General features: G+C 55.2%; 1 protein-coding gene across 1 annotated transcript; it reads left to right on the top strand.

The window, feature by feature from the left end:
* Positions 1 to 533: 533 nt before the first annotated feature.
* ITGA2B (integrin subunit alpha 2b) lies at positions 534 to 14,061 on the top strand. Its single transcript, XM_058561179.1, has 30 exons — positions 534 to 745; positions 2,628 to 2,749; positions 2,839 to 2,936; positions 3,043 to 3,208; positions 3,486 to 3,529; positions 3,606 to 3,651; positions 3,731 to 3,859; positions 4,238 to 4,285; positions 4,442 to 4,485; positions 4,645 to 4,698; positions 4,838 to 4,890; positions 5,088 to 5,299; positions 7,464 to 7,646; positions 7,937 to 7,982; positions 8,076 to 8,180; positions 8,265 to 8,320; positions 8,413 to 8,564; positions 8,683 to 8,808; positions 9,214 to 9,281; positions 9,448 to 9,595; positions 10,175 to 10,267; positions 10,551 to 10,630; positions 10,949 to 11,029; positions 11,153 to 11,246; positions 11,348 to 11,500; positions 11,621 to 11,746; positions 12,227 to 12,340; positions 12,573 to 12,674; positions 12,887 to 13,003; positions 13,775 to 14,061. Exons 1-30 carry the CDS (start codon positions 558 to 560, stop codon positions 13,829 to 13,831), a joined length of 3,105 nt encoding a protein of 1,034 aa, XP_058417162.1. The 5' UTR covers positions 534 to 557; the 3' UTR covers positions 13,832 to 14,061.
* The last annotated feature ends 143 nt before the right edge of the window (positions 14,062 to 14,204 follow it).

The raw sequence follows: 14,204 nt of genomic DNA, 5'->3' as shown, positions 1-14,204 counted from the left end.
AAGTGGATAAGTACCTTATCCAAAAGGATACAGCAGCCTCGGGTCTTATCAGGGGGCAGCAGCTTCCTTACTCCTTCCCCCACCTCTGACCAAGTCAAAACGTGCCACAGCAGTGCAGGCAGCTGGGAGGGGCTGGAGCAGGACGAGCTGTAGAACTGTGGGCTAGAGCGGAGCTGTATGCACCAGTTAGTTCATGGTTGCACTATCCCAAGCAGAAAGCAATGGTGCCTTTAGACTAGCACGGTAGTAGCAGAAATGGGGTGAAGATTCAAGAGATGCAGTTGAGAGGCAGAACCAACAGGACTTGGTGATAAAGTTCTCTCAGGAAAAGGGAGGAGTCATGGCTTTCAGCCATAAGCATCCACCCCCAGTATGGCCTCACTCCCTTCCTGGCAATCCTAGAAACCAAATGGGTCCAGGGCCGGTAGCCCTTATGCTCTGCCTGCTGCTCAGCAAGTGGGTTCCAGTTTGATAAGAGAAGACTTCCTGTGGTGAAAACTGAAAGGAAGAGGAAGGAGCTAGCCCATTCCTGCCTAGGAGGTTGTGGGAGAAGGAAGATGGCCAGAGCTTTGTGTCCACTTCATGTCCTCTGGCTTCTGGAGTGGATGCAGCTGCTCTTGGGACCCGGTACAGCCCCTCCAGCCTGGGCCTTGAACCTGGACCCACTGCAGGTCACCTTCTACACAGGCCCCAATGGCAGCCACTTTGGGTTTTCACTGGACTTCTACAAGGACAGCCGTGGGAGGTGAGCCTTGGGGGAGGTTTGGGTGTGGGGAGAGAGAAGGACTCCCACACCATCACTGCTTCTGTGGGCCTTGAGTTCCCCACTTATGATAGAAGTTGAGCAAAATGACTTCTAGGGTCTATGAGTTCTTGTTAGGAATACTGAGGAGGGACCGCCTCAGGTGAGGGTGTCAGGGAGGGTCACCAGTGGAGACATGGGCACTGAAACTACAACAAGAACAAGGGAAGACAAAAGTTGATGCCTTATTTTTTTTCCCCAAGTGTCAGTTGTATGTATCAATTCTCATCCCCTTGAAATACAGAAAGGAGCACATGTTTTAAATTGACTTGCAAAACTATAAAATTGTCTACCCACCGCAACCTTGCTTCTCTACTCCACTCCCTCATCCCCATCAAAATTATAGGTATTTGAAAAGCAGCAATAGACCATTAGTGGTTGGGATTGATCAGGCTGCAAAATCGGACTGACAAGATTAGAGTCCTGGCCCCTCCTCTTTATAGTAACTACCCTGAGCTATTAATTATTGTGGTGGACATTGTGATGCCCAGCTTCAGGGAGTGGCAATGGCAGATAGACTTCAAGTATCAGCCCCTAGGGGAATTTCCTCTGCTGAAGAGACCCAGCTACCCCAAAGTCAAGTCCCCTTCCTAATGTGGCCTACAATCAATGACTGATCAATGAGAAGTGTGGAGGCAGAAGAGGGCTGTAAGGGTCTGACCCTCTCACCTTAACTTGGGGCAGTTCTGAAGGGTCCTTCTAGCTCCAGAGCTCTCAGGGTGTGGGCCTATGATTGTCATTGGGCCTGAATCTCAACTCAACTCCTTCCTCTGCCGACTCCTGCTTCTTTCCCCACCTTTCCACAGATATTGGTTCATGGACACTACTTAATTACATCCTGCACGCTAAAAAAAAAATATATATATAGCATTTTTTTGAGCACTTGTTATTGTGTTATTTGGCTGGCACCATGCTGACCGTCCGTCATACATTTATTTCATTTACTTGTGATGGCATTGATTGGTTGCTACGGTCCCCATTTTATATATAGCAGAGCTGTGATTTGAACCTAGATCTACTAGAGTCCTCAGCAATATCAGCATCCCACCCACCACTTTAGAGGTGCCCACTGGCTTCCCTAATTCTTTACCATTAAAACTAGCTCTCAAGGCGCCAGCCGGTGGCTTAGCGGTTAAGTGCGCACGCTCCGCTACTGGCAGCCGGTGTTCGGATCCCAGGCACACACTGACGCACCGCTTCTCCGGCCATGCTGAGGCCGCGTTCCACATACAGCAACTAGAAGGATGTGCAACTATGACATACAACTATCTACTGGGGCTTTGGGGAAAAAAAGGCGGAGGACTGCAATAGATGTTAGCTCAGAGCCAGTCTTCCTCAGCAAAAAGAGGAGGATTGGCATGGATGTTAGCTCAGGGCTGATCTTCCTCACAAAAAAACCCAAAAAACAAAAAAAACAACTAGCTCTCAGGAAGGAATCTGGTAACAGTCTAACAGTCTCCAGAAAGAAGTTAGTAAACTGCTGGCTTTTGGTGGAGGGTGGGGAGTGTAGATGGTGTATGGCTTAGGAGGTCTTTTTCAGCAAGGATAACAAACCTCTGGTGTTCAAATCAAACCAAATGGTTATAGTCCCACCTTGACCCTTGATTCGCTGGGTTACTTTGGGAATGTGATTTCCTCTCACTGGGAGTCAGTTTCATTGGCCATAAAATGAAAAAGCTGGCCTAGATGGTCTGTGAAGTCTCACTGAGGAAAGATGATCCAATGCTCCCCAAGGCACACTGCCCTTCCGGTAGTGCTCCCAGCGCAGGCACCGGGCATGGGGTATCCAAAATCCACGCGGCGCTCATCCAGCTTTCTTACGCAGCGTGTCCATCGTGGTGGGCGCCCCGCGGACCCTGGGCCGCAGCCAAGAGGAGACGGGCGGCGTTTTCCTGTGCCCCTGGAAGGCCAAGGGCGGCCAGTGCACCTCGCTGCCCTTCGACCTCAGTGAGTCTCGCGCAAGGAGGGAAAGCGAGGGGCTAGAGGGAGGGTGGACAGCCGAGCTTCAGCGCCCCACCCTTTCTTGTGCCTTCCAGATGATGAGACCCGAAAAGTAAGCTTCCAAACTTTTCAAACCTTCAAGGCTCGGCAAGGACTGGGGGCGTCGGTCGTCAGCTGGAGCGACTACGTTGTGGTGGGCGCCGCGGGACCGGGCACAGGCAGCAGACGGGGCAGGGACACGTGGAGTGGGGGAAACCCGAGACTCGCCCCTTCCTCACTCTCCTGTGGCCCTGCCCCAGGCCTGCGCCCCCTGGCAGCACTGGAACGCCCTAGAAAAGACCGAGGAGGCTGAGAAGACGCCGGTAGGTGGCTGCTTCGTGGCTCAGCTCGAGAATGGCCGCCGTGCGGAGTACTCGCCCTGTCGAGCCAACACCATGAGCAGCCGTTACAGTAGAGGATACATGGGTGAGCGTCGCTCTCTGTTGTGGCTCCGCCCACTCGCGGCCACTTAGCCCCGCCCTTAATCTGATCTTCCCAGCGCCCCAAGGTCCTGCTTTCCATCCGGTGTCGCCCAATGGCCCAGCTCCTGGCCACGCCCCACCCCGCCCCGCGCCCATTCAAGTCCTCGCCTCTATGTTACCGCGGCCCCCACCCCTAGACGGCTCCGCCCCCGCCCCAGGCTCCAGGGCACGCTTCTTGATCCGCCCCTTCGCTGACCCCTCCTCCCTGCCTCGTCCCGCAGACAGGCGCTACTGCGAAGCCGGCTTCAGCTCGGTGGTCACTCAGGCGAGTAGAGAGCATACGCGGCGTGGGGGCGGCTGCCAAATAAGGACCCCTCTCACCTCCAGGACTTCCCTTTCAGGCTGGGGAGCTGGTGCTTGGGGCTCCTGGCGGCTATTTTTTCTTAGGTACGTGCCCATCCGTACACCTTCCCTTCTCTCTGCCTGGGGTCTCCAGGCCCCCACACCGCTGTCCCTCGCTCCCTAGGTCTCCTGGCGCGGGTTCCAATTGCCGATATCGTCTCGAGTTACCGCCCGGGCACCCTCTTGTGGCACGTGCCCAACCAGAGCTTCACACTCGACTTCGGCGGACAAGAGTACTTTGACGGCTACCGAGGTAGCCCGGGCACCTCCCTTCTAGTCTTCCCAGCACTCTGTCACCGCCCTCCCCCGCTAGTCAGGTCCTGCCCCTGCGGGAGCGCCCCCATGCCAACCCCTGCTGGCTAGCCCCAGCGCCTCTCCCTCTGCTCCCACAGCTTCCCCCACTTACCGCCCAAGTGCCCTACGCCACACCTCGCCCTTCACCTCGCCCTTCCCGCTCTGGATTCGCTGCGCGGCCTAGGGCAGGTCTTGGCCTGTCGGGGGCCTCAGTTTTCCTTTCTACAATGTGGAGTTTAGACTGGATGGTCTCGGAGTCTCCTCTTTCTTCGTTGCCTTCCTCAACCCCCTCCCTGCTTCGCCCTCCCGGAAAGACTAATTCTCGCTCTGTCTTCAGGGTACTCGGTGGCCGTGGGCGAGTTCGATGGAAATCTCAGCACTACAGGCAAGGAATGCACTTAGTCAAGGGCCAGGGTTGGGGAGCCCAGCCTGGGGAGGGGCACCTCCAAGCCCCGCACCGAAATCAACCCTGGGTGCGGAATGGCGGGCGGAAGGCGGGTAGGTTCAAAGGACCTCATTCACTGGGCCCGGCTCTCCCCAGAGTATGTCTTCGGTGCCCCCACCTGGAGCTGGACCCTGGGAGCGGTGAGTGCCCCCTGCCCTGCCACTTGGCATCCCAAAGTCCCTGGCTCCACTCCTCAGGCTAACACCACCCCCCACCCCAAACTTCCTGCCCTTTCTCACCTGGAGCGGGAGGCTGTCGTGGGGGCACGTATGACACGCGCCTGTGCGTTGTCCCCACAGGTGGAAATTTTGGACTCGTCCTTCCGGATGCTGCACCGGCTACATGGAGAGCAGGTGGGGGCCGGGTCCCTGTGGGAGTGGCCAAGGCTGGGGATTGGGACCCTAGAACATTCCACGAAGTGTGGGGGGCAATGTCTAAGAGAGGGTGCCATGTCCTGGGGTGGGAATTATGGTGCGCCTCGTCTTCCTGCAGATGGCTTCCTATTTTGGGCACTCGGTGGCAGTCACTGACGTCAACGGGGACGGGTGAGGAGGGGGCGCCCCAGCCCTACCCAGTTGGGTCCCCAATTACCAGAGGTTGACTGCCCTGGGTTTGCTGTCCTAGCCCTCACTCCCACGTGACCACCAAGGGGAATGAGAGAGTGAGGATGGGCAGTTAAGATTTGGCCCTGGCCCACAGCATCCCCTAACCCACCCCACTTAACCGCCTGTCTGGCCTGCAGGAGGCACGACCTGCTGGTGGGCGCACCACTGTACATGGAAAGGCGTGCCGACCGCAAGCTGGCCGAGGTGGGGCGTGTTTACTTGTTCCTGCAGCCTCGAGGCCCCCAAGTGCTGGGTGCCCCTAGCCTCCTGCTAACCGGCACACAGATCTACGGGCGATTTGGCTTTGCCATTGCGCCTCTGGGCGACCTCAACCGGGATGGCTACAACGGTAAGGGAAGACAGGAGCCTCACTTGCCGCAAAGGGGTTATCAGCCACAGTAAAGACTGTGGATTTGACCTGAGGGCAGCAGGAGCAGCCAGCAAGGGCTTTAAGCAGGAGAGAGTTAAGGGAGACCAATTAGGATTTGTTTGCGTTAGTGCAGACAAGAGATGGTGACCACCTGGATGTGGATTTTGGCAGTGGAGTTAGAGATGGTGGTGGTTTCACAGATATTTGGTACGTTAGGACTTGATGAGTGACTGGATGTGGGGCTAAGGGAGAGATAGGAGTTGGGTATGTGGCTATGCCTTTCACGCTTGGAATTCAGGTCATGCAGCAGATCTGGGAAAGTGAGATGGGGGGAAGATCAGCAGTCCAGCTCTGGACTTGTTTGAGCTTGAAGGACTTGGGAGCATTAGGCAGAAATGTACAGAGAACAGTTGGGTGTGGCTTCCCCCACTTCCACCAGAGAGGTCTGAGTGGGAGATAGGGGCCTGGAATGGATGGATGAGCTCCTGGGAGCCTGTAAGGTGGGAAGAGGCCAAGGACAGAGCCCTGGGGAGCAAGAGCATTTAGGGGACTCCCAGAGGAAATGAGCCTGGAAAGGAGACAGAGGAGTGTCCAGAGAGGTAGGAGAGAAACCAGGAGATCTGATGGCCCAGAACTCAAAGGAAGAGAGTGCTTCAAGCAGGAGGAAGAGGATTCAGTGGCTCCAGATGCTGCTGAAACGTACAGTTAGATGGGGCTGGAGAAGTATCCGTGGGCTTAAGCAAGAAGGAGGTCATTGGTGACAGTGACAAGAACTGATTCAGGGTGGGTAGGGATAGAAGCCAGAATGCCATGGGGCAAGGTATGAATGGAAGTGAAGAATTGGAGGCAGCCAGGGTAGTCAGCTCTTTCAACCAGTTTAACCGTGAAAGGAAAAAGAGAAAAGATGATCACTAGGAGATGAGGGTCAAGGGAAGGTTATTTTCATTTGGAAGAATATGGAGTGGGTTGAATATGGAGGAAGATGATCTTGTGGGGAAATGGGCGGGTGGGTGGGATGGAAATGAGCCAGAGGAAGGTCCCTGCGATGCCTGGAGAATACGGAGTTGGGATGCTCAGACCAGTGCCAGGGTAAAGGAGGGACACCTATTCCAGGATCAAAGGGGGAAAAATGTAGGTGTGGATTTATAGCACAACAGTTGAGCTGCTCCTCTTTGAGAAGGAAGTGGGAGGCTGGGAGCTTGACTGAATGGAGAAGGTTTGAAATATATGCTGAGCAGACTGGGAGAGGGAGCTGAGCAGAAACCCCTGCAGGATTGCTGGGCAGCACCAAGGTCCCTAGCGAAGACTGGAAGTCAGGAATTCATGGTGCCGGATCTGGTGGGGTCTGGCCAGGCTTGCCCAGGACTGGCAATGGGGCAAGATGGCTGAGGGCATGGCAAGCATGATGGAATGGTCAGAAAATAAGTGAAGAGATGAGGGAGCCAAAGATCAGGAGAGAGTAGAGGCCCAGGGCCTGGGGATACAACTGTGGTCAGGGGGTCTATTTGGATGAATTTTGTGTAACTTGAAAAATCAAAAAATATTTTTCAAGAAAAAAACTCACAGAAAACATATCATAAACAAAATCAGAAGACAAAAGAAAGGCAGTTGCAATATCTATATCAAAGATCTTAATGCCTATCATATGCAAAGAACTCTTGCAAATGAATAAGATTATTAACAAATACATTTTCAAGAGTGACCTTAAAAGTTGTTAGTGATGTCAAGCCCATGGCGTGGCTCTGGGTTTGTGTGAGGGAAGTGGAATGGGGTGAAGATCCCTAGGGGAAGAGGGAGCCAGTATTTAATAGGTCTTGTTTACTTAATCTTCTGGGACTCAGCTTTCTCATCTAATATGGGAATAGTAATGCCTAATTTTCAAGATTAAAGGAAATCTTGTCAATATATTTTTCTCAATAGATAGTGAGTACTGTTAGTGTTTTTATAATCCACTTGATGAGTCTCTCTCCTACCTGATTGTAAACTCCTGGAGGGCAGGGCAGCTGCCTCCTTGACTCAGACCTCTGCATCCCTCTCCTGGTCCCCTGGGGTCTACCTGGAGAAGGAGCTCAGGGAAGTTTCACACGGCCACCTGGAGAGATTGGATAACAAACAGCCACTCCCTTTCTGTTGCTCCTTCCAGATGTTGCAGTGGCCGCCCCCTTTGGGGGTCCCAGTGGTCGAGGCCAGGTGCTGGTTTTCCTGGGTCAGAGTGAGGGGCTTAGCTCACATCCCTCCCAGGTCCTGGACAGCCCCTTCTCCACAGGCTCTGGCTTTGGCTTCTCCCTTCGAGGTGCCACAGACATCGATGACAATGGATACCCAGGTGTCCCTGGACTGCCTCCAGCTGGATAAGAAGGGCCCTTGGGCATTAGCTGGAGATGCTGGGAGACACAGCCAGGGGCCCATGCCTAACCTGGTGCCCCTCTGAGAGCTCTGACCCATCTGTGGCTGGGATGCAGGCAGCGGGTGGGTGGAGGGGGGAGGTGGGTAGGGGGGCCCAGGTCAAACCTTCAATGGGGGAAGTGGTGTGGGGAACCCCTGGGAAGATGAGATGAGGACCCTATGCCCTCTCTAAATGCCAATTCTGCCACCCCATCCCCCCAATATCTGTAGACCTATTGGTGGGAGCTTACGGGGCCAACAAGGTGGCTGTGTACAGGTGAGCATTGGCTCCAGGGGTGGGTGGGAGAGGGCATCAGAGGAGACCGGGCCAGGAGGGGCCGCAATGGCAAGCCTCCCCCCATCCCACCAGAGCTCAGCCAGTGGTGATGGTCACTGTCCAGCTGCTGGTGCAAGATTCGCTGAATCCTGCTGTGAAGGATTGTGTCCTACCCCAGACAAAGACATCAGTGAGCTGGTAAGGAGATGGAGGGCAGGGGCCAAGGCAGGATCTGGGACCAAGAGGGTCCCTAGCCCCTGAACCCCACTCACATCTTTGCAGCTTTAACATCCAGATGTGCGTGGGAGTCAGTGGCCATAACATTCCTCAGAAGCTGCGTGAGTGGCACTGTGGGGACAGAAGGGAAGAGGGCCTGGGCTCCCCTGAGGCTGGTCAGGGAGATCCTGACCCTCCCTGCTTGCCCCGCCAGGCCTAAATGCCGAATTGCAGCTGGATCGGCAAAAGCCCCGCCAGGGCCGGCGGGTGCTACTGCTGAGCTCTCAACAGGCAGGCACCACCCTGCACCTGGACCTGGGCAGGAGGACAAGCCCCTTCTGCAACACCACCAAGGCCTTCCTCCGAGTACGCCCAGGCTGCAAATGGGGCGTGGGCTAGGTGCTGCGGGTCCAGGGGTGGTTAGTGGGACACGCGTGGTAGGGTGCATGATAGCAAGATGGCTTGACTCTTGCCTCCTCCCTAGGACGAGGCTGACTTCCGGGACAAGCTGAGCCCCATCGTGCTCAGCCTCAATGTGTCCCTGCAGCCTGAGACGGATGGACTAGCCCCTGGTCTCGTGCTTCATGGAGACACCCACGTCCAGGAGCAGGTGAGGGAGGGTGGAGGCAGGCAAGGGAGGTGCAGGACCCCTGCCAGAAAGTCAGGGTTAGGGTTAGTGTCGAAGTCGTAATGTGAACCCCAAAACTTTGATGTCACTTCTAATCTCTGATGTCATTCTAAACCCTTATGAAACCCCAAAAATCTCAATATCCCCTAAATCCTGATATAAACCACAAGTGTTGATGTCACCTCTAAACTCTGATATAAACCCATAAACCTTGATGTCAACACCAAAACCCTGACGTCATCCCAAACCCTGAAGCAAATCCCAAAGCCCTGATGTCATCTCCAAACTCCTTTTCATTCTCAGAACTTGTAATTCCCTCAGCCCTGATGTGACCCCAAACTTCACATGCCCTCAATTTACCCTCACTCCCTGATGTACCCCCTCTAGACCCGCATCATCCTGGACTGTGGGGATGACGACCTGTGTGTGCCCCAGCTTCACCTCACTGCCAGCGTGTGAGGAGACCTCCTACTCAAGCCTACCCTGGCCCTGTCTGCCCCGATGACACCTCCTCCCCACCTGGCGTGTCATACACCCCATATGCTATCCTCAGCCCCTCACCTCCTCCCGGACCCTCGGCCTGGACTCGGCCTCCTCGGCTTTACTTCTTTCTCCCCACAGGAAAGGCTCCCCGCTCCTAATTGGAGTCGATAATGTGCTGGAGCTGCAGATGGACGCGGCCAACAAGGGTGAGGGGGCCTACGAGGCTGAGCTGGCCGTGCACCTGCCCCCAGGTGCCCACTACATGCAGGCCCTCAGCAACATCAAGGTGAGGCCCCTGCCCCGGGGGCATTACCAGGCACCTGTGAGGTACAGGAGCCTTGATTCTCGTCTCCCACCCTGGGAGCAAGCCCCCACTTGTCTTATGCTGTGCTGTGAAAGCTGTAATTTCTTCCTTTTTTTTTTTTTTAAATTTGGAGGAGGAGTAGTTGTTAATGGCACAAAATTTAAGAACTCTATTATAAAACCCAAACCAAAAATGGTTCAGGAACTAAATGTTAACAGGAACCTCTGTTAACATTTGGTGGGTTTCCTTCCAGTCTTTTTTCTCAACATTGACAGACACTTACATAGGTATATATTGATTTTTTATTTTGTTAATGTAGTTTATAACAATGAGATCACAGTCTATGTAATGTTTTGTGTTTTTTATTTCCAAAAAAATTCATAAAAAATAATAAAGTGCTACAGTAATATAAACAGTAGAACGTGACAGTCCCTTGAACTCCCACCCCAAGAAACCCCCCTCCCCATCCTGGCACACAAGTCTTTTCCAGACTTTCCAAGGAGTTTAAATGTATGTGGGATGCTCTGTAACCACCTTTTTTCTTGGAACTGCCTCCCAAAGGGCTTTGAGAGGCTCATCTGTAACCAGAAGAAGGAGAATGAGACCAAGGTGGTGCTGTGTGAGCTGGGCAACCCCATGAAGAGGAATGCCCAGGTGGGGCCACCGAATCCTGGATGCTGAGTTTCCTCCACCAGGGGCTCGTAGACAGCCAGGTTGTAGGGGCTGGGTTTCGAGTCTACTCTGGGCTGGAATCCTGGTCCTCACACTCCCTAGCTGCGTGTTCTTGGATGAGTGACATTCCCTCTCTGAGTGGGCTTCTGAATAAAATGGAGATAATAGTGGTGACCTTGGAGGGTGAGGACTGGAGGCCACATTCAGGACAGGGCTGCCCAGAGTGGGCATTTGGGCAGTGACTTTGGCCCTCCCCGTCTCTCAGATAGGAATCACCATGTGGGTGAGTGTGGAGAAACTGGAAGAGGCTGGGGAACATGTGTCCTTCCAGCTGCAGATCAGGAGGTAATGGACTGGGGAGCACTCCTACCCACCTCCCTTCCCCTTATCTGATCCTGATCCAGAGACCCTCAGATGCCCTCCATACAAAATGGTCTTCTGGGATGCCTGCTCTTCACACTTTCCTGTTCCCCTTCCTCAGAGACTTGTTTCTAAGTCTTGGAGCCCTAGGGGCAGTTCTTTCCCAGGTCTAACTTTAGTATGGCATGCTGTTTGTGGAGTTAGCTCTTCCTGAACCCTCTGAAATTCTGGCCCCGCCAGAGAGTCCTGATGTTCACTGGGCTGGTCTCCCTGACCTGATTCTCCTCATACCCTCCCCTGCAGCAAGAACAGCCAGAATCCAAACAGTGAGACTGTGCTGCTGGATGTGCCTGTCCGGGCAGAGGCTCACGTGGAGCTGCGAGGGTGAGAAGCCAGGGATGGATAAGAGAGATGGCAGGCAGAGCCCTAAGGTTCAGGGGCCCCTGGGGGAACCCCCACAGTCAAGTCAGGGGATCAAGTTCACTCTGGGGGCTTGGACCCCTGCAGGAACTCCTTTCCAGCCTCCCTGGTGGTGGCAGCAGAAGACGACGAGAAGACCAGTTCGGACAGCTGGGGCCCCAAAGTAGAGCACACCTATGAGGTAGGGAGGAGCCTCCAGGCCCCAGGCTGGGGTGGGAGAGTGCCAGGAGCTATGGGCTAGTTGCTGAGCCATCTAACACCCTGCCACCACCACCCTGCCAGCTCCACAACAACGGCCCTGGTACTGTACGTGGTCTCCGCCTCAGCCTCCACCTCCCTGGCCAGTCCCAGCCCTCCGACCTGCTCTACATCCTGTATATACAGCCCCAGGGGGGACTTCAGTGCTCCCCACAGCCCTCTCCCAACCCCCTCAAGGTGAGAGCCTGGATGGAAGTAAGAGCTGTGGGTGAGCCTCTGGCCCATCGACCAAGGCCCCTCTGGGAGGGTGGGGAGATGGGCAGAGTGTGGGACCAGACTGCTTCTTTACCTCCCCAGCTGGACTGGGGGCTGCCCACCCCCAGCCCTTCCCCGGTTTACCCAGCCCATCACAAGCGGGAGCGCAGAGAGGCGTTCCTGCCAGAGCCGAAGCAGCCCTCAGGGCTTCAGGATCCAGTTCTCGTGGTGAGCAGGCTCTGTGGGCTCCACCAGGCCTCCCTGGGGCCCAGAGGGCAGAGGGGATGGGAGACAGGGAGAGGGGCCTGTGGTGTGATGTGGGCCTCCGGTGGGCCACCTTGGTCCCATGGAGTACTCCAAGTGAATATGAAGGATTGTGTCGGTCTTCTGTCTGGGGTGGGGTGGGGGGCACTTGCCTTTTTCAAGGTGCCCAGTACATTAAAGAAAATTAATAAATGCCCAAGTAGGGTTACAAAAACCCTGAGTATCGAACGCTGTATGATGACCCACCTCTTCCCCATCTCTCCTTGCATCTCTGGGACGGGGTGAGCAATCCCACTTAGAGATAACGTCTGAAGCTTGAATCTGAGGCTCTTCCCGAGAGGGAGGCCCGAGCTCCCTGACCCCCTCGGCCCCTCTGTGTTGGGTCCTTGGGGTGAGGGGGTGATGGGTTCAGAGGGGCTGGGGACTAATGACGCATCCCCTCAGAGCTGCGACTCGGCGCCCTGTACTGTGGTGCAGTGTGAGCTGCAGGAGATGGCGCGCCGTCAGCGGGCCACGGTCACCATGCTGGCCTTTCTGTGGCTGCCCAGCCTCCGCCAGGTGGGGCAGGACACGAGTGGGGAGAGCCCAGGGACAGGGCCTTCTGGAGGCGAGGACCCAATATGCTCTGGAGAGAGGTGGGGCTTCAGGGGGCGGGAAGAGAGTGAGGGCAAGGTTGACTTTGGAGAGGACAGGACTAGGCCAGGGGCAGGGCTCCCCCAGGGGGAGTCTGGCTGGGACTCCTGCAACTGATAGACATCATGTAAATGGCTTTCACCCCCACCCCATGCAGAAGCCACTGGATCAGTTTGTGCTACAGTCACATGCTTGGTTCAATGTCTCCTCCCTTCCCTACGCCGTGCCGGCCCTCAGCCTGCCCAGCGGGGAAGCTCAGGTGAGTACAGAATAGTGGCAGAGGAGATGAGTCCTGCAGGACCCATTGGTCTTCCCCTGTGTCTGTGCCCGGCAGAATGGGGGCAGGGCCTCCCTGGGTCAGAGGGGTGGGACAGGTAGGTAGCTTGGCTGGGGGTCACCAGCCCACAAGCTTGCGTCTTTGGGAAAGGCAAATGTCAAGGTGACTGAGGAGATCTGCTGGTTTGCCTTCAGGTGCAGACGCAGGTGCTTCGGGTCTTGGAGGACAGGGTCATTCCGATCTGGTGGGTGCTGGCAGGCGTGCAGGGTGGCCTGCTGTTGCTCACAGTCCTGGTCATGGCCATGTGGAAGGTGAGGCGTGAAGGGTCCCCAGGTGGGCACAGGCTCTGCCCAATCTCACAGGGAGGCAGAGAGAGACAGTGGCCCAAGTCGGTGACCCCGGGCCCATCTGATCTACATCTCCACTGTTAGAATGTCATTCTCCAGAGGATGTCTTCCAGGGCACAGACCCCTGGGAGAGGTGGCACCTGAAATTCTAAGGCCTTCAGCCCCATGCCTCCCTGAGAGGAAGAGTCACAGGGAATGAGTGTTGCCTTCAGGAACTCCCTGGCTGCTAAGGAGGCCAGGGTTCACCTCCTCCTTGCTCTGTCCTTCCCCCAACTGAGGTGGGAGACCTGGTCTGAGCCAGACCCTGCTCCCCACTCCTTATGAGGCCCTGGTGGGTCACTTCCTTCTCTGTGCCTGGAGAACAAGTGAGCTGTTCTCAAACTCGCTCAAGTGTCAAAGCCCTGGAAAGCCATGGTGCTCTGAGGGAAAACCACACATTAGACTTATAATAATCCGATACATACCATCATGTGCTTGAGTCATATAGAGACATAATCATCAGTATTTAAGAAAAATTCAGGGAAGAAAAAACAAAACAGTAAAAAAAAAATTGTTACATGCATTATCTCTAAGTGGGGAAAGGCCTCCATTTGTGCATATAGTGCGGTCCGTGATCTGCACTAGTCCAGGAGGAGGACCTCGTGGCTGGCTGGTTTCTAGCTTACTTCCTCCACTGCTGCTCTGGGGAGTAAGGATCATCTTTACATCCTGTCCCTGGCCCCTCTGCACCCCCAGGTCGGCTTCTTCAAGCGGAATCGGCCACCCCTGGAAGAAGATGAAGAAGAGGAATGATGGTGCAGCCCACACTCTGTCCCAGCAGGAAGACTAGGCGTGGTGCCTGCTCTGCCCCATCTTCTCTGAGAGCCCCCCTAGCTCTGGTCACCCACAGGTTAGCGCTGTTCCATGGAGGCCTCCTGCTGCCCTCCCCCCAAGTCAGAGATGAGCCACCCTCTTTCCTACTGTCTAATAAAGAGGCTGAGCCCCAACCCCCAGCATGCTGCCTCCTCTTGGGGTCAGAGAAGGAGAGGGGATGATGTTTGGAGTGGGGATCTGGGGCTGGTAGAAGTGTGGGCAGAGAAGGTCTCTGCCAGGACAAAGGTTGGGGAATGTCAGGGAGTAGAGAGTGGGGGTGGGAAAGAGGGACAGGGTGGCAGAGCCTTCAGGT

The sequence above is a fragment of the Diceros bicornis genome, chromosome 18 (assembly GCF_020826845.1).
Source record: "Diceros bicornis minor isolate mBicDic1 chromosome 18, mDicBic1.mat.cur, whole genome shotgun sequence".
Taxonomy (NCBI): domain Eukaryota; kingdom Metazoa; phylum Chordata; class Mammalia; order Perissodactyla; family Rhinocerotidae; genus Diceros; species Diceros bicornis.
The sequence above is the reverse complement of the archived record's forward strand: the minus strand, read 5'-3'. Positions and strand labels throughout refer to the sequence as shown.

Excerpts from the sequence above, each read along its gene's own strand:
- ITGA2B (XM_058561179.1), top strand. The coding sequence starts at position 558 with ATGGCCAGAGCTTTGTGTCCACTTCATGTCCTCTGGCTTCTGGAGTGG. Across the intron at positions 3,209-3,485 it reads TTACAGTAGAGGATACATGG|ACAGGCGCTACTGCGAAGCC; the intron begins GTGAGCGTCGCT and ends CTCGTCCCGCAG. Across the intron at positions 8,321-8,412 it reads TAACATTCCTCAGAAGCTGC|GCCTAAATGCCGAATTGCAG; the intron begins GTGAGTGGCACT and ends TTGCCCCGCCAG.